We start from the raw sequence: 21,223 nt of genomic DNA, 5'->3' as shown, positions 1-21,223 counted from the left end.
AAATAAGCCAATTAGGACTATATATANAGAAACAATTTTTTTCTTTTTTTAAATCAGCAGTGGGGACAAGTGAGGGAATGACATATTGGTATATTTTAATTACCTAAAATAAATAAAAAATAAAAATTGATAATTTTATTTTTATTCTTTTGTTAGCTTGCATTCTGAAGGACACTTTCCTTGAATTTTTTTTTTCGTAAGCTGTAAAACAAACATAAAATATACTGGGGACATGTAAATGACTGTTTTTGTGAGAATGACCCATATATATAAATTGTTTGAGATTTTTTGCTTCCTCTTAGGGAATTATAATATTATGTTTCCGTAAAAATTTACTTGAAATACATCCAAGCGTTCAAACGTTAATACCTATACAGCATAAACTTCCAGAGAAAATTTTACAATCTTTTAACGTTACTATTTGATTCAAAGTGGCATAACCGAACGTGCTGCATATAAATAAAGTTTTGCGTCAACGTACCGTGTAAACATCTTATCCTTTCAAAACGACATACCAAGTTCAATTCAAGGGGAAAGACATGATTCATGCAGTTGATCAGATCTTATAGAGATCTGAATTAAATCTGATTATGGTTAGGTGGTATGCTGACTTTAATGATTTGAATCAGTTATACCAATCACTTGCAATAAATATCATTATTATTTTGAAAGTATAATCTTGTTATTGCGAAAAAAGTCTGGTTAGAACGATCAAGTGGTTGATACCTCTAATGATAATATAGAAACATCGTAATGAGCTTAATGAATAATAAAATGATCTGTAGCTGTAAGGGTATTAAAAGCTGGTATCATTATTAGCTCTAAGCTGTACAATTAAAATAGGTCTATCTTGAAACTCGTATGTGTTTATACCACCAAAACGGTTGTGTCAAATTTTCATTTGTAATCATTGGTTTTTCTTTTTTTTGCCCTTTATTTCTCCTTTCTTTGTACTCCATTAATGCTCGATTTTGTTTTCTTTAAAAGAGCTTTTTTTGTCAAATATATTTAACTCAGTATTTTACACCTAAAACTTTAATTGATCTTTTATTAAACTTTTTTTAACGAATCGTTTCATATGCTTTCATTTTTTGTTAAATTACACTAATAATCAGATATTTGTGAATGGCAAACTAAAGGTTGATTTATCAGCTCTCAAAAAGGTTGCAATAAGTATTTATTATGCCGGTTATTAGTTTAAATTGCCTAATTTCGTTCTATGAGTATTAAGTCAGAGCGAACAGAAAAACGCGCGACAAGAAAAACATAAACGTGAATGGAAAACCTAAGAATGACTTACGTAGTACCATTCTAAATTTTTTTGGCATGTTCATGAAATTAAATTGAATCAAAACTTTGCTCTGGAAATATCCATGAAAATTTTATTCTTTGGTTATAAAATATGTAAAATATAACAAGTTATAACAAAACAGTTTCAAACTATAAACAAATATAACAAATACTTGTCTTACAACAAGTTTATAAAGTACAAACGCATGAACCCAATGCATAAATTAACAAAAAAAAGACCAAATCACATTAAAATCAGTACAAATTAGAACCATAAATCGACTGATCTTCTCTGTAGGACTGAGGCTTATCTCCACGAGCTATATCATAAGTTTTTCCATAGCTAATTCCTCCCAGTAAACTGCTTTGATCATCGTGTAATGCTCTTCGTGCCAATCCAGTTCCGTATAATCCCGAAGAAGGCCCCAAGGAACCGTGTGGGTCTGAGCTGCTCCCATATGTTTCTATGGTTTTACTATATTCTTTTTTGGTAACTGTGCCATATGAATTTCCATATTGTTTAGGTGCTTGAGCACTCGAAGCGTAGCTGTTAGAACCTGATTGCCTTATGGCTCCATAACTTGCAGGTGCTGAAGGGGCAACATACCCACGGTGGTGCTGTGGGGAAGAATAACTGCTGGATGAATATTTGTTTGGTGAAGCGTAACTTGATTGTTGTCTTGAACTGTAAGCACTTGAGCTTGAATGTCCTGTATAAGAAGGAGCAGGACCGTACCCACTATGGGAAGAAGGAGCATATCCACTCTGAGAGGACGAAGCATATCCACTCTGAGACGATGGAGCATATCCACTCTGAGACGATGGAGCATATCCACTCTGAGACGATGGTGCATATCCACTCTGAGATGACGGGGCATATCCACTGTGGGCGGATGGAGCATACCCACTGTGGGCTGATGGAGCATATCCACTGTGGGAAGACGATGCATAACTGCTTGGTACTTTTGGAGCATATGCGCTGGATGATGAAGAACTTGGTGCTGCTGGCCGATATGGGCTAGGAGCTGGTTGAGAGTATCGACTTGGAGCGGGAGGAGGAGGGGCATATCCACTATGGCTTGAAGGAGCATATCCGCCTGATGGTGCGTATCCACTTGATGAAGCAGGAGCAGAATAGGAACTATGAACAGGGGCAGAATATCCACTTCCAGAAGCTGGTGGAGCATAACCACTATGTGATGGTGGGGGTGCATAACCACTGTTTGAAGAGGAATACCCGCTATAAGGTTTATGAGCTTGATGTGAAGATAGGGGTTTAGAATATCCAGAGGAACCATAACTGCTAATAGGAGCCGGATTGTATGAGCTACCATAGCTACTTGTTTGGGGCTTAGAGTATCTATGCCCTCCAATGGGTGATGGTTGAGAGTAAGAGCTTGGGTGTTTAGGAGCACTTCCATAACCACTTACAGGTTTAGGATATCCACTTGATAAAGAAGATGAGGGACTGTGGTGACCACTTCCATAGTTAGTAGCAGGCTTTGAATATGAACTAGATGAGTAACTGCTTGGGGGTGGTGGAGCTCCATATCCACTAGAATGCTGGGAGTAGCTACTAGGTGGTGGCGGTGGTGCACCATATCCACTTGACGGCTGAGAATAGCTACTAGGTGGTGGTGCTCCATATCCACTTGATGGTTGAGAATAGCTACTAGATGGCGGTGGTGCTCCATACCCACTTGATGGTTGAGAATAACTGCTAGATGGTGGTGGTGCTCCATATCCACCCGAAGATGGTGAGTAAGAACCACTGTAAGGACTAGATGCCCCACTGAAATAAACAAGTATTTCTATAGTGAATCGTTTCAAAATATGTATGTAAAATAAAATTATATAAAATATATGCTCCCCCATATATATATATAAATANAGTGAAAAACTGAGATTCAATCCCCAGTGGTGACTTGTGAACCCTTACTTCCACTACCCAACTTGCCCACAAATGGCTCACCAGAATATTTCACCAGCTTAGTTACTTTTCAAAATCATCTTGTACAACATACATACTTTACTATATATATATATATATATAGCAATACATCGAAAAGGCATTTCAATTTAGGGTTAAGCAAAGAATAGCCTTTGAAATTTTTACAACTTATTTATTTGAAAAGAAATACTCTAATAGGTGAAGCAACTTTCAAAAAAAAACCTATGGCATATCTATCTACGTGAACTGTTCACGACTTATAAACTTTAAAGCATCATTTTCATCTGTAACAATATTAGTATTCCTCGTTTCTAAAATTTAGTATTAGAAAAAAATTACTGAGCTTACCGAATTGAAATTTTTAGGAAAAGTTTATCAACAATTAAATTTTATGACAAACCAAGCATTTTTTTTTATTTCTAAACTCTCACACCATGTTCATTGAAACACTTAAACATATCACATTAATTTTTGCTTAAAATAAATCTTTATATAATTATAATTCTTCTTATTTATTTTTTGTAAATAATTATGTAATTATACATTTTTATTCAGACAAGATTAAATAAAACTATCTATTTTAACTCTTTCTATCTTTTAAATTTAGAAAAAATATTCGTAGCTGATATTTTTTAACTGCTGTTATATAGATTTATTATCCAAACATTGATACCCAGAACATAGTTGTTGATTATATATAGTTGTTGATATTATAATTATCCATAAAAGAATTCTAATTAAATTACTACCTAAATAAATGAAAGTATTTTAATGACCGAATTTAATTGTGTAACGTCGATAACATAAAAATTAATGCTCATTTACAGACGATATATTCTCCTGGATCTACTTCCTGAATAGAATATTGATCTAAATGGAAATATTCTGCACCTTCGCGTAGCATCTCACACACTTTCGTACGTAAATTCTACAAAGCGAAGTTGGAACAATGCTTTTCAAGTCCTCTTCAGACTTTGAACATGCAGGATGCTACTTAAAACTGCAAAATCTCTCTAACAATATTTTTCGGCTTACCTTTGTCCTCTGGGGGGCAAGAGGGGTCCTCGATTATCGTATCCTCCTCCATATCCGGACTGGTATCCAGAGGAGGGTTCTACTCCTTTTCTGTATCCTCCTGCATCGCTGGACGATTCGTCTCCAAGTTTGCCATAACCATTTGAAGGGTAGTCGTGTATTAATCCGTATTCAGCTTTCGCAGGGGCTGGAGGTGGTGGTGGAGGAGCTGAGTAGCTATCATATGGTCTAGCTTCTTCAGTGTCTAGATCACCCGATGTTTTCTTTTCAGCAACACTTTCCTTTTCATCTTTTTTCAGTTCGGCTGACACCAAAAAGGTGCATGCAGCCAATATCACAAAAAGTTTCTATAATGTTAAGTACAAAGCTGTTAGTTTGAAAGATTTATCAGCAATTAGAAAACAGAAAAATTGAGTAAAATTTTTCCTTAAATGTACAATTTTTTTATTTTGAAAATACTTGATTAGTATTCGTAATTTTGCCTGATGGTACAATTTTTACTCAATAATGATAAAGATACATAAAAAGATTTCAAACAAAAAATTATTCTTTTGCAAAATCGAATGATTGAGAATCTTAAATGCTGGCAGCTTTTCTGAACATTATTGAAAATATCTACAATTCTGAAATATTTTTAATATTGCTCATGTTAAATCGAACATTTCATCAAAATTTCAATCTGTACTAAAAAATTAATATAAAGCAAAATATGATCATCGTATTTTCAATAATGCTTGTATGATTATTATATCTAAGAACTTTTAAAATAATATTCAAAAATTTGTTTTAACTATTTTCTTTAATTTTCTCCATTGAATAAAAAAATACAATGAAATTTTTCTTAAAAAGTTTTAGTTCTTTTTGCTATTTTAACTTGGTATTAAAAATATATGAGTCACCTGTCGCATTACTTAAGTGCAATCCAGATATTTTCCATTAAGCAAAACTCATATTCTCTTACATGTTCTTGCAAAAAAGAAAGCCACTTCTTGCACATGAACTACTTTCACTTAAAGTGAAAATATCTGGATGACATTGAATTAGTTTGGAAACTTAAACTCATATCTTGTTTCCTTTAAAAACATATTCCAATCTCAATGAGTGTTTCTAAATATCTTTACCGAAAAAAGCTCAATACGTTAAAGGTAGTTGCAGCAAAAAAGTTTGAAGTTTGAATGAACGAGAAGACTATCGTTCAAAAATTAACGTAATAATATTCTAAAATTTATGTTTCGAATAATAAATCATTAAAAAAAATAATGAGTTATCATAATGCCATATCCAAATTTTCTAAAATTTTCTATTTTAAGTTATTATACATGGCATTGTAATTATTATGAAATTGGTTCGAATTGATTTAACAATCATGATTCAAATACGATAATATGGTTGCAGTAGCAGTTTCACGGTGTTCAGCTTTCTTAGTTGAAAATATTTGAGAAATTTTAAATGACTAAAATCTCCGAAAAAGTTTTTCTCTTAGCTTTTTCTGAGTGTGCTGTAAAATTTTGGTCTTAATTTTTAGTTTTACCACAAATAGAGATCCATTGTAATATCTTATTCAATTTAAATCTAATTTAATAAAATAGAAATCCATTGTAAAATCTTGTAATATTTACAAAATATCGGAGATGTCATGAGCTAGTAATATAAGTAATTTTTAATATGAAAATAACTATATGATATTATTCCACAAAATATTTTCCATCTACTCTGCAAACATAGAAAATTCATCAAAATTCCTTTATGTATAATGTGAGAAACTGGTGATTACATTTCAAATTCATTTTATTCATTTATTAATTAAAAAAGAAAAAAAAAATTTGAGCTATCCTTAATAACATAAATTTATTTAATATTTATATTTTGATACAAATTTAGATTTTTAGGGACACATCAAACTTATTAAGAACTTGTGGAAATGAGTGAAGGAAAAACTTTTACATTAATCATTGATGCAATTCATTCATTTCAATCTCGCTCTCAACTAAAATTAAATTAATTTCCGATTCACGCGCTTAGGAAAAGAGTTTCCGAGATCAGTCATCTGTAAAATCAATTAACAAAAATGCAGATTCAAAGGTAAAAGACATCGTTTACTTTTCCTATTGCATAATAAAGTAATCAAATTTCATACTAATTTTATTTTAATTACTTTTAATATTAATTCTGCCCTATTTTATTCGCAATTGTTTTTATCCAGCACACTGTAAAAAATTCCAGATCAAATTACGCTAAATAGTACCGGCACTCAGATTACCTGTATTTTTTAACGGTACTTTTCATCATACTTTAATCATATAATCCATTTCTACCGGAACATGTTACGAAACAAAAAATCTGATGAACCGTAATTTTTACGGAAATAGTTACCGTTAAATCCCTGTATCAATCGAATGAAATAAATATTACTGTTCAAAATTGCGGTATACTATTTTATTGTAAAAATAAATTTTATTGCAAAAGGAATTTATTCCAGTGGGAAAGGAATTTTTTACAGTGAACTTATTCTGTACCTCATTTGCACTATTATGTACGTGCCACAATTTTCAATGCATTTCAACATTAAACAAAACTGTGACACATTCATATATCGTAATGTTAACCAATAATACATTTATTCAAGTATATTTTGCAAAACTATGTTCATATTAATGAATAAGGAAAAACTCTACTTTTAATTATGCATGTTTTTAAACATATGGTATTTTTTATGTTTCAATCGTTTTCAAAGACACACTTAGAAGAAGAAAATTGTAAACTGATATTTTTATCAAACGAATAAAATTCAAAAACATTTAATGCAAAGTTATTGGATTTATTTAAATGAGATTTTATTAAAAGAAAATCTAATGCGGTCATTCCGAGAAAAAGACGCTTTAAATTGTAAAAAATTACTTTATCTGTAAATAACTTACTGTAGGTTTTATTGTCTTTTTTTCATAAGATTTTTTTATTAAAAATATTGTTGCAATTAATTTATTTTCAAAAACTATAAATCAGCTTGGATGAAGTCTGGAATTATAATCAATTTAAAATTACTTGTTTTGTAATAAAATGGAGTTGAATTCGTAACTAATATCAAATTTTAATTGTATACTTTTTACGATTTGCAGCCCTAGAAATATTCAGTATTAAATTTTATATTAAAGGCTAAATTATATATAAAAATTAAAGGTGCAAAACGGTGAAAAATACGAAAAAATATATTAAAGTTTTAGCTAATTTACATTGAAAAAGAGCATTATAACCTAATAATAATAATAGTTCTTACTACTTATTTTATAGCTACAAATTCCTTTGAATCAAATGATTTTATTTATTCTTTGAAATTGAACGGTAAAAAATATAAAGCACATGCTATTCTTAATCTGGACCGGAATTTTTTTAAAAGAATAAATGCTAAATATATTTCCATAATATTGAAAAAGAATTATTATTTTAGCCATATTACTTATTCTAGAAAAAATATTCTTAACATTTCTATAAAATTGGTTTATTCTATAAAGAGAATGACAAATTCTTATGTACATAATTGCGAAAATAACAGGTATTAAGGATTAATCAATGTATTATTAACAATTTCTGAAGCTAAAATTCAATAACTAATATTGTAAACATTTTTTGCATGATTTATTAAGTTTTTTAATTTTTTTTTCAATTTTATTTGAGTAATTCTGAATTGAAAGTGCTTTCAAGTTGGTAATAACAATTAAATTAAATTAGGTCATAAACATGAATACTCAGACAAAAATAAATGCCAAGTAAGGAAAAAAATAACAAATGTATCGATAATAACGATGAATGTTACAATTTTAATGTTTTGCTTCTTTAAAAGAGATGTAATAGTTTGATAATTTACCTTTAATCAACAATTCATATGAAATTAAGAAAATTATTTAAATAAAACAATATTTAAAAACATATTTTTCTTCTTCGAGTTCAATTAACTTACAAATATGAAACTTATGCATAAGCAAAAATATTAGCTTCTTAGAATCGCTAAAAAAATGAGTAATAAACTTGTTGCATTCACTGCATTTATGAAAATATGACCTGTTTATTTTTTTATAAAGGAATAAGAACTAGAAAAGCTTATAATGTTTCTTAATATGAGGTTTTAAGAGCATTATTTGAGGAGATCAAAATTGTGTTTAAGATTATAAATAGGGATATAATGATTTGATTTACAAAAATGAAAGGGAAAGTAGATATAAGTCATTTTATACTTTTCTGCTACTTGTCTAATAATAAAATAAAACAAGCGTTTGTTGAACATTTTTAATGCAAGATTAAAGATTGATTTTTCATTATATACGAAAATAAACGGATTACAGCTTTCGGGTTTAAATAAAAATAGATGTTGAAAATGCTTTCTAGTGTAAGAAGTACTCATTTTAAAATTTCCATGTTTAAGGAAAATATAAAATAACGTCGCAAATATCTCAGAAATTGTTGACTTGTTTAATGCTATTTTTTATGGAAGCAATTTTTGAGTATTTATCTTCCTTTCAATCGGATGATATATAGTTTTTTTCCAATTTTAAGATACATTCGTCTTTAAACTACTTAAATAATAAATTGTTTTATTTAATAAACTTGACTTTATAAATATTACGTTATTTGATAAATGTTACATTATAAGGAAATGCTGTCACACTGAGCTTCGATACTTTTTAACATAAAATTTAACAGAACAAAAAATGTCACAAACTGTACCTTTTATGGCAATATTTACTGCAAAATCAATAAATCATTCATTTTAAATAAATAAATATTGCTGAAAAAACTAAGGTATAAAAATTTTCAGTAAAAAGGTATTGTACGGTAAAATTAAATCTATGGATTTTGCACTCAGTGTGCCAGTGGTACTTTTTATCGTAATTTGATCCCGAATTTTTTTCAGTGTATATATTTGAAATATACATAGTGAAGTCAAAATGTAATGTGCTATAATTTTATTATTATAAAGAGATAGATAATTCAAAATTTTATGGAATTTTACTAAAACACAGTCGAGGATAAAAAATATTGCGCATTAATTGACAGCAAAGTCATGCAAATATTTAATGATTTTTTATACAATAAACTATTCGAAAATGGTTATTATTTAAGGTTATTTTTACATAAATAGATTCTCATTCTTATGACAAAACGCAAAATCCTATAATAAACCTAAAATTTACAGCACTTACAAAATTCTCCTGATCACGAGAAAAAAACACATTCATCTAAGAATCCAAATTTAGCCGAAAACCGAAATAGGATATGAAAGCTCCGAAATCGGATCTTCATTGTGTCGTAACTTTCAAAATAGGTCAATCACTTCCACCTGGGTGGAATCATATTGGTATTTTAAATGCTGCTGCACTGTTAAAGTAGGTTTTACATAAAAAAAATAAGTCAAATTTCTTTTAGTAATCATCAACACTGAGTTGTGTTGTACTTACAGCCTCCTACAACACGAAACATAAGTTCTGCCCTTATTTACATCTCAAATTGTTTTTCACGGATGTGCTATATATTGGAACAATAATAGAAACATAAGTATCCTGTTTGTTTCTTTCAATTAGTTGATATTTTAAAGGTTAAGCTTAAAATTTTTGCAGAAAATATAGTTTCATTTAGTAATTGAATTGTCATTCGCACTGTAAAAACCTTTGGTTTAATATTTTTCCAAATTTGATGCTAAACAATCCTAAAAGTTCTGGGACGGAACAATTTTTCTTCAAGCTAACATCAAATCGAGCTTTCATGTACAGTTAAAAGCGTGTATGAAATCTTTAAACACCGACAAGGCTAAAAGTTTACACCAAGATCCCTTTGAAATCCAAGATCACTCACCTTTACACCATACATTAAATATTTTTGTTTCCGAAAACTCCCATATCAGAACGTTTTGATTTCGTCTGTAATTCTTTACAATCATTAACGAGTTGGCAATAGCTTGCAGCTGTCTTCAATGTTGCCAGAAACTAACTGTGTCATTTCAAATATGTATGTATGTTTTTAGTTGTATAATAAGAATATTTGCATTTTAATTTTGAAGTCTCTGTAATTTTTTTCCCAATGTTCACTAGTGTTAACATCCGTCAATTCAGGCATATAAAGGGCGATACATATCTCTTTCAGGGCACCATATTAGGTGGGCCAACGTCGCTCCCACAGTGAGGACAGATAGTGCAGAGAAGGAAAAAACATCCCTGCCTTGCCCGGGATTCGAAACCAGAACCTTTCTAATGCAAGGACAGTTCCCTGCCCCCTACACAGGCCTGTCGGTAGTCTCTGTAAATTGTAATAAATAATTTTACTATGTCTAACTTCCATCCGCTCCTTCTCAGATAAGCTTAGTTCAAATTCTTCTCAATATAAATGCTACGCGTATATTTGATTTATGAACTCATTTCATTTACAGAAGTTGTTATATTATTGAATTGCTTTATTAGCTAGATTTAGTTTATAAATAAAGTCATTAGTTTATACAATATTATAGATTATAGATTTAGTTTATACAAGAATTGCATTGAAAACTTCGTTCTACGAAATTTCATTTCACAAATTAAAATTAAACAGTAGTAGTAAAAAATTAACAATTCAAAGCAAAAACAATTACAAAGCCGAAACCTCACTGATCCTCGAAAGCAATACAGTTATCGATGGAGTTCAATTTTAATTAGACTATCCCATTTTTATCGAGGTTATGAAACCGAAAGCTGGAGTGTTAATAAAAAAAGCATCTACAAGAGAAATAATTCTTTTTTATTTGGTGAAAGTATATAATTATTATTCATGCAAAGTGTTACTTTTTACAATACTTTCACCTCAGAACAAGAGGAAAAACCGCTATTCTTAATTGATATTTTCCTTATTCCTGTTCAAAAAACCATCTTCGAATATTTGAAGAAAAAAATATATTTCCTCTTTTGAATTTATGAAACCTTAAGTAGCAAAAGAACATCTTGCGTATTACATAAAATGAGTTGCAGACTCTATTCTCTATGTTTTTTTTTATCTCTTAATAGCTTTCTTCAGTTAAGTATTTCGTGACATTGTATAAAGTAACCTTAAGGAATTTCCCTTTTTTTATGACCCAGATTAGAAGCAAACAATACTCGCCATGATGCTTACATTATATATAGTTCGAGAGATGCTATCTATCGCTATTTTTTTTATGTGTTTCACCCTTTCGTATTGTGTAATTTTCCGGTGAAAGTTAATTCATCGATTCTTTATTCTTTGGGCAGATGCGTATCGTATCATTTTCATATATATACGCATCACTATTCATATATATATTTTAAAAGGAATCGATTTAAGATGTTGCAGTTAAAAGTAAACTACTGCACAGTGCAATGAAATAATAAATATGAAGTATTTTTACTGTCTAGTATTATTTATTGAAAATTGTTATAATGTTTAATTTTGAAAATTATGTTTGCGAATTTATTGTTACACTGAGAAAATACTATGTTCAAAACTTCCAGAAAATGATAACTCTTACCATGTTTCTGGCTCTATGGGAACACCAAAAAAAAAACGGTAATTGATACCAAAACACTTTGGTAATGATTTTGGTAAAATTAAAAACATAATATGGATATATAATAGGCGATAAAATTTTGTAAACGTGGTAAAATTTGGTAATTTTATCATAATACCAGAGAGAACGATATTAAAACAATTTATTCGATTAAATTAACTTTTCATTTTTGCATTTTTTACTAAATGTGTGGTAAAATTATAATTTTGAAAACTAGAATGTTTGTTAAATCGTTGCCATATGAGTGGGTCACGAATAAATGGTTTAAATATCTCATATTACTCACAGGAATTATTTTTCTTTTACCAGAAATGCCGTTACCATACGATACTGTAATTTTATCAGAATTTTGTCTCTGTTTAATACAATACTAGTTTCTAGTAAAACTAAAATCTTTTGTTACTTACAAAATTTTTAAAAAAAAGAGTTAAAAACTTTTTAAAATTTTTTTCGGTTTGTCGCTAAAATTCTTCCCCTTGACAATTTCAAACTTTTAATACTTTTAATAACTTAATTTGCTTTTAATATTTTTTCTAAATTTAAATCTGAAGTTTTGATAGATTTTAATCTTTAATGAAAAAAAAAATACCATGATACATCGGAAAAGTTAATTTTTGAGGTTTTAAATTAAATTAAGTAAAACACTTTATTTTAATTATTATTTTTATAAATCAGTAAATAAATTATTATCAATGACTAATACAATAAGGTAAGAAATAAGTGTCTCTTTTAAGCAACGCTGTGTTTAAAACATATTTCTTTTAGTTAATTAAATTTTTATAATCCAAAGAACCTTACATTATTGAATATTTAAAACTTCTATTTAAATAAATCTACCGATAATCACTAAATTTACCCTATAGTTTTTATATAAATACCAAAGTTTTGTAAACATAAAAAGTAAAATACTCAAATTGTAAAATCATGTTTTAAAATAAAATGTGCTTATTTTTAAACATTGAAAAATACTAACACAAAAAGTTAATAATAAATAATTGTAATTTTAATAAAAAAAATTAATTAATTATGATACGTACAATAATTTATTGAATTTTTATACTGTATATGAATTAACATGTTTTACTGATGAAAGCGCATCTTCATTACATTGTATCAGAAATAATTGATCCTGATTGGAAAATACTTATCTGTAATGTTTTAGTTAAAAATAAACCATTCAATATCGTTGTATAATTAATATTGAATTAAAAACCATTCATACAAATTTAGAGACAAACTGGTGAGTTTTCCTTATAGACGTCTTAATGATTGCGTTTATTTTAGTTATTCAAAGTAGGAAAACAACTTTATTTTTTAAATTAAAACGTTAAATTTTTTGGCATAAATTTCTTTAAGGAACAAAGTTTACAGCTTCGTACTAATCGAAACTATAAAAAAGGAAATTTAACTTTCTATAAACTAATTCTTTAGTAAAAAGGAAGAAAAGAACGTTTTAAACTATACCGTAACAACAATAAGATATTTAGTGTTCTTTGATGATTCGATTTGATCAAAACGTAAAAAGGCTTAATAAGTTTTTCTCAAAACCAAAAGAAAAAAAGGATACATTAACGAACAATGATATCTGGACTAGCGGTTGAAAAGTTAATAATGAGTTCAAAGCACGTCCATTTGGTGCTCGCGGCTATTTCTAAGATAGGATATCATCACGGAACCTTTAGATATATGTCAATAAGAATCATAATCACGTATCTCGGTATAGTTTTTAAAAATAAACATAGATGTCTTTAAAAAAAACTTTTAACCATCACACATGTTTCGATTTTTACACTGTTAGAAATTTCTTGGAGAAAATGGTTAAATAACAGTTTATTTAATTGTTATTTTACCTTATTCACACCGAACTGCCGAATAACCATCAATATCAGTTAAAGTATTCAAACTGTTAACTGTAAGAAAAACCATTTATTAACTGTTTTCACCTAATATGGTTTAACAACCTAAATTTTATCGCACCAACTAAGCCCACCTAATGAAGCCACTTAGTTGACTCTTTTGTCCAACCGATAGAGGGTTCAAGTCCCAGCATTGACACCACTATATTTCCACTACACACGTTAATACAACATTCACGCATAGATGGCAGCACCAAAAAGCTGTTTAACACAAAAATGTTTAGTTCTTCCCATCTCTTACCAAAGGTGAAACAACCAGATAAACTAATTAAAACACATTCCATGGTTAATTTGATGAAAAAATAGTGAACCACGACCTAACTCCAATACCCTTTACCCAACTGGAAGCAGAGCTCCATTGTCCAGTTAAATTACTTTTCTACAGTTTTAAAATCATGTTAGTTGTAAATATTTAAAAAAAGTAAAGTTTTATGTTCATGGTTTTTTTAACCAGGCAAGTTGTAAGCGGTTTCAGAACCGTAAAGGTAAAAAATGTTCTTTACCATAAACTTACGACTAATGGGATAAACAGACTTCTGCCGGTTATGTTACCTTAATTTTAGAATGAAAATCCTAACAGTGTAACTAAGATAAAAATTGTGATAACCTTCAAACAAATTAGAAATTTTTTTAGGAATTTAATGATTAAAATTATTCTATAATGAAAATTATCAAATAATTAAAAGAAGGCTGTAGTAGTACATATTTTTTTTAGAAATTTAAAACAAAAAATATTTAAAACGTAGTGGACTCTTGATAATCTGAATCCTGATGGGAGGAAGAAACAGTTCCAGCATTGGAAGCTCGACTTAACAAAAATATGTATTGATTAACAAATAATAATCAATACTTTTACACTGAGTTTTATATAGGAAAAAGATTTAATAAGAATTAAAATTACATTAAAGTTACTTATTTTTAACAAAGATTTACAAGATGGATAGTATTATAATAAATTATAAATTCATAGACACACTGCAAACAGGGACACTTCTTCTGCACTCATACTATATTTATCCATTAAAAAAATTTTATGAAAACCATTTGCTTAAGTTGGTTTAAATTTTCGTTACTTATAAAATCTTTTGTTTTAAATTTATTTGCAAAGCAAATCAGACTTGGAAAATTTTAAATTAAGGAACTGATTAAAATATTAATATAAATCAAAAATTCAAAAGGAATTAATATCATTTTAAACTATCCACATTTGAATTTTAAGAAAAAGTCAGCTGTATTGAATTTTTTTTTCTGTTAAATCTTATAAGCAACAAAATGTAACAAAATTTTCTTTAAGTAAGCAGTAACTAAGGTTCTTTTTTAAATAATATTTATTTATCTTTTTTAAAGTTTATTGATGAAGTGTACAAATCGTAAGAAGCCAAAGCTAATGAAAGAAATAACAACAATAGATATTTCCCAAAAGAATTTTTCTTACAATAAACTTTTCAACTTTTTTCGAAAGACTTATCACCTTTTTTTTCTTCATTTTCTTTTGATAATCCAAAGAAGATGCGCACTTTAATTGAACTGATGTGTAACTATTACATTTATAACACTATAATAATTATAAATTATTAACTTCACGATTTATATACAAATTTTAAGGAAGCTTACGAGGTAATACTTTTGCTTCATAGTTGAGAGGAGATAGGGATGATCAACCAGGTGGGAAAGAAGATATTTGCCGAGATGAGCGTAAATATAATTATTCAGCTATGTATCGTGATATTTATTCACTAACACGTTCAAAATAATTCAACTGCACATGAACGACAAATTATGTTTGTTTTTAACAAGATGATCACCAATTCTTTCGCATACGTAATAAAATTTCTAAGATATATCAGCTGGGATCATACACTGTATCCAGGTTGCCTATAGCTATGCACAAAATATCACTGTATTGCAATAGGCTATAGTAATGAACACAAAATGTCCCTAGTATTAGGTACCATAGATTACGGTTCCTGTCTTCAAGCTAACCGTGGGAAGTTTTAGTGTTTTTTAAACGCAGCACAAATTCTAGTTAGCTTTTACTCTAAAAATACTTCACGATAGCACATATGAACATGCTATAGATATAAGATAGATAGGTAAAATAGAGATAAATAAAATGGAGAAAGAGATATAAAATAGAGATGGAGATATAAGATAGAGTTATAGATATAAAATAGAGATATAAATATAAGATAGAGATAAAGATTCTGGTGTTACTTTTCCTTCCTAAATTTTTGTTCTAGAACACTAATATGCATTGTAAATATTTTCGAAATTTTGTGTATACTTAAATTACAATAAAACTACTAAAATTAATAAATGGGATTTAAAAAGTATATTAAACTTTCAAGTTACATGATTTCATCTATTTTTATAGTATTTTGTTTAATTTTCCTTCGACTTTTTAATACATTGTTATATATAGAAGCATTTAAATATTTCATTTTATAAATAAAATTGCTTAAAAATTCTTTAAAAATATTTTTTAAAAAACAAAACTATATTAGTGAGGATCTGAAAAACAACTTAAAGTACTTAAATGCACTAAAAGAAACTCAAATATCTTTAAATTTCAGTGAAAGAAACTTTATGTTAATTTGAGTAAAATAAAACTAACTTGAAGTAATTCAAAAATTTAAAGTTTTCGTTGAAAAATATTTTTAATTCTACTTATTAAAACTGTTCAAATTTCCAAAGAAAAATATTTTAAAAAAAACTTAACATAATTTTAAAGCAAAAATTAAGTAATAGTTATGAAACTATAATCATTGTTTATTACTGAAAATCACTGTTTATCACTGTTTATTGCTATAATCATTGTTTACTACTTTAATTTTTTTTATACTCTTCAACAATTTTCAAGTTTATTGTATTTGAATTGAAATATTTTTTAACTACATTATTATTCTAATTAGCTGTTGCCCTCTCGGGAGAGCTTTTCAGCCAATTTCACGCTAACCAATTTAACTATTTTAAAAAATGCCCACGATATTGCCAATGAATTGAAATTTAGTAATAATTTTAAATTTAAGTACAACTTTAATCATTCACTAAAATAAGCTCAATAATTTATTAAAATATAAAATTATCAATACATTTAACTCTTACGGGTTTTATAGTCTTAAGCAATTCACTTTCAAAGTTTCGAAAATTTTTGAAACAACGGAAGTCACTCGTTTATAACAATACAATCTATTTTTAAAAGAATACAATCACAATAAAATTATTCATACTTTTAACTATTGAGGCGCACTTTTTTTAAGTTCCAGTTTATATTTTTTTGAAAATTGAAAACAATGTGTGTCATAGTTTAAGCAGCACAGTAATCGTTTTTAAAATCATGTTTTATTGACAAAAAAAATATTATTAAACTTAATAATGTAGCCCAGCGGTTCTCAAATTTTTTTTTGGTCCTGAAACGCCGTATGATCTACTTTCTTTCGGCAGAGTCCCGACTTTATTTATTACGACTTTATTTATAACTTTATTCTTTAGTGTATAAAAACAATTGCGAACGTAATCATCAATAAAAAACTACTTATTTTGAAAAAACTAAGTTAAAGGAATCGAAGTTTTTCTTCGTTTTAACATTAATATTCTAAAATGAAATAGGTTTTATGCTCGATGGTTGGCGATTAAAAGACGGTTGAATGTCCGACAGTTGATTTAATTTTCATTGCCTTGAAATGAAAACTAAAAAGTGCTATAAACGTTAAAAATTGCTATTTGGGAAATTCTAAGTTAACGGATTTAGTTATTTTATTTTTATTTTAAGAGCGCAATGTTTTATAAATTATTATGTTGGTTTATCATAATTTATTTAATAGAATATTATTAGAAAAGTTATATATATATTTTAAAAAAATTGCCATTTCTTTTTTTATTCTAAGAAACTTAAGTACTAAGTAAATAATGGATAATTTTTTATATCTAAACATTATCAAAAATATTTAAAAAAAACTGCTTAAAGAAAAGAAAAAACTCTCGGAACCCCTTAACTCCTCCTCGGAGCCTTAGAGTTCCACGGAACATGTTTGGAAACCGTTGATCTAATCAATTAACTTACTATTAAATATCATATAATTCCACGAAAAGAATTTTTTCTAAGTTTAATTGCTGATGACTTTTGTCAGCCATTTAAATCAACACAATAATGTATAAAATACAATCAAGATATTCTTAAAACAATTAAGGATTTAAAAGATTTTTTAAAAGTAACTTTTAAATATACATATTTTTTTAAATTTGAAACATTTTGCGTCAGTACAATAATGCATTTTAAAAATAAAATTAAATCTAAATAAAATTAATATTAAATTTAATAATCTAACCAATTAACTTACCATGAAATATAGTATGGTATAACCCAACTGAAAGGCAAACTTGATCAAAAATGATCCGACTTCGGTAAAGAGGCGGCGTTTTTATACTCTTTCCCGTTAACTGTGAAAGGGGCGCGGTCATGCTACACTGATCCTGCTTCATGTTCTTTATTTCTAGTTTGTTTCTACTTTTAATGATTTTAATTCTTTATTTTTATTTTTTCCCCCTACGTGAGAGACTCTACGCTTTAGGGTTCAATGGAATAGTGAAAGTTGTTTCTTTAGTAGGCTTCCTCACTATCGTTTTACCAGATTTGTCAGTTAATCCCCAGTACAACTTAACGAACCGATATTCCTTCATTTGTAAAGCTTTTAGAAGTTTCGCAAATTTTAAATTCAAAAACAACTTTCAATTTCATTTATTTGTTTGAAAACTTTACGAGTAAACTTGCAGGATGCATTCAACTTTATTTAATCATAACTGATCAAGATGAGAAAGCAACTTAATGTTCTAATATTCCTTGATCTCAGGTTTTTATTTCAAAAATAACTTTTGATTTTATATAATTGTTTGAATCAAAGAAATATTTTCAGAGTAAATTTTTGCCGGATGCATGCAATTTTATTGAATAAGTGATTTAAGGAAGAAACTGTGTGAATATCGTAGTTTGGTTGCGTGAATATCAATGTTTAGTTGCTTAAAAATTGATTTTTGGTTACGTATATTCCATTATGATGTATCACGAAAAAGAATAGAAAATGTACTGATACACATGAGTGATACATACACATATTTTAATAACATAGATATTTTTAGATGCCAAAATTAATTCATGTTTTTTTTATTTACGTTAAATAAAAGGTGTCCTACAGTTATTCTGTTGATAATGAAACTAAATGCTAGGAACATTTAATGTGTTCAAGCAAAATATTAAGAGATAAGGAAAGTAAATAAAGGATAAGGAAAAAAATGCTGTTACACGTGATTTCAACTTAATTAAAACTACAAACCAACTACAAGACCTTACATTTGATTTTAGATTGTGTGTGGCTACCTACTCAAGTAAGTGAGCGATGTGTTTTTCTCATTTATGGTCAGGTGGCAGTATTTATTACTGTTTTAACGCATTTATACCAAACGCACCATTTTTCAGAAGATTATAAAAAATCATCAGAGTCCCCTGAAAATGAGTCTCTTAACATAAATTTAACACACATTATTCTGAAGTATTATATTTTCTTTAAATTTTATCAATGTATTTTCATCGAATTTCCAGTCGTACTCCTAAGTAGTATTTGTCAATGTCGAAAAAAAGAGTTAAGTTTGTTTAAATATTTTAATATATTACAGTGCAGAAAGTATTTCAGGAAAAGCATTTATGAGAATTCTATTTTTCTTGAAATAATACATAATTGTAAACATTGAAAAATTTTAGAATTTTTCATTATGAGCTTTAAAACTTTATGTGATTTTATTATGTGCTTTTTTTACTTCATAAAATTTAATAATTGTGCAGTTTTTTTACAAGTATTTATAGTAAACGAATAATAATTTAAAACATGAAACTTGCAACATTGTTGGAAAATAATGGATAAAGAATTTAAATCTCACCTAATCTAGTATTAAGAAGATTATGTTTGTGTAAAATTAATGAGTATTCTTACATTACTCAAAATTACACTAATACCAAATCATTAAACTCTTCCTGAAGAGAAATTAAGGATTACACATGGAATGTATACCAATAAGAAGCTGCCGTTGGGGAAATTTTTGAGTCAGTTCTTGTAGACAAAGCAACCACGAAAGAGGATACAAATTAAATTGACTGAATTGAAATTCGAACTTCCTCAGCTCAAATAGAGAATTCGAAGTTTAAAACAGAATATTGCATATATAGAACAGTATATAATAAACTAGTTTACTATATCAGTAAGAGTTTTAAAAAACTGCTTTGGAAGTTGTTGTTTCTTGCATTCTAATAATACTTGACATTTTTATCAAGTTGTTTATGCTGTTATATGCTAAATAAAAAAAAATTGTTAAATTTGTTAAAATTTGATCTTTATTTCTGAGAAGTTGCTTCCTATGGAAATAAACTAAAAACAAAGTTTTATTTCTACTTTGAATGGGCTAAATCTGCAAATCAATAATTTACACAAATTTGAGTAGTATAAAATCAATATCCTTTGCTCGGTTTAAAAATTGAAATTAAATATAGATCAATAAAAAAGAAACCGATATTCGAATTCAAGGTAAACTTCATCAAGTGTGTTAACCCTAACGACTTCACTATTTTTCTTTTAGTGAATAATACTAATATGCTTATCATTACTAACTACGTTCGACATAGGAATTCTATATTTGCTATACTACTTATGAATTTTACCACAATGCTAAAAACTAGTATCTCTTGAACTAACAATTAAAATTTAAAATTTTTTCGACTAATAGTGCCTTCTTTAAAATTTTCTACAGAATACTTCAAAGCGGGGCATCCAAAACAGTGATAGCTGTGTGACTGTTACTTTTTTTTAGATAGAAAAACGATTCTGTTAGTTTGGAAAGATGCTCAGAACAAAATACAGTAAATAAAGATTTTCTGTTATAAATCAATGTTCTATGACATTATTTAGGACAGAAGTGATTTCCTTAACTTTATTTTTTAGTACTGTAACACATTTTCAAATCTATTGAAAGTATCATTTATCTTTATAAAAAGGATTTCGATATTTATTTTAACAAATTTTCATTGGAGTTGGAATATTACAAAACAGTATAAATTATATTGACACTATAAGTAATGCATCGAAATAAATAAAGTATAAATAAATTATGGGTCAGAAGTTTAGAATTTTACTTCTAACTATCTAAACTTTTTATTTGCCCACCTCCTATTTTGAAATAATTAAAGTTTTAATTGCATCATTATCCTCCAAACTTTTAATCTTCTGATTGTCCTCTTTCATAGAAGGTATGATGTTAGATCTTGTAGATATTTCACTTAGTAGAGCAAAAAAATAAAGAAATAACTTAATAATTTTTTTTCGCTATAACTGTAGGCTAAAAAAGATGAATTGATAAAAACCGATTGTGATTAAATAATGCGAATTAGTTTGACAAATTGCTCTCATTCTAGGTCTACAAAGCGATTTGCATTAACTATTGTCCATT

At 28.0% G+C, this 21,223-nt stretch overlaps 1 protein-coding gene across 1 annotated transcript; it reads right to left on the bottom strand.

The window, feature by feature from the left end:
• Window positions 1–1,355: 1,355 nt before the first annotated feature.
• LOC107437582 (uncharacterized) lies at window positions 1,356–18,164 on the bottom strand. Its single transcript, XM_016049638.4, has 3 exons — window positions 18,073–18,164; window positions 4,277–4,623; window positions 1,356–3,082 (listed from the first exon to the last, which is right to left on the bottom strand). Exons 1-3 carry the CDS (start codon window positions 18,073–18,075, stop codon window positions 1,546–1,548), a joined length of 1,887 nt encoding a protein of 628 aa, XP_015905124.2. The 5' UTR covers window positions 18,076–18,164; the 3' UTR covers window positions 1,356–1,545.
• Between the last annotated feature and the right edge of the window lie 3,059 nt (window positions 18,165–21,223).

Source organism: Parasteatoda tepidariorum, chromosome 4 (assembly GCF_043381705.1).
Source record: "Parasteatoda tepidariorum isolate YZ-2023 chromosome 4, CAS_Ptep_4.0, whole genome shotgun sequence".
In the NCBI taxonomy this organism is placed as follows: Eukaryota; Metazoa; Arthropoda; class Arachnida; order Araneae; family Theridiidae; genus Parasteatoda; species Parasteatoda tepidariorum.
Note: the sequence above shows the minus strand (reverse complement) of the source record. Positions and strands in the feature narration are given on the sequence as shown.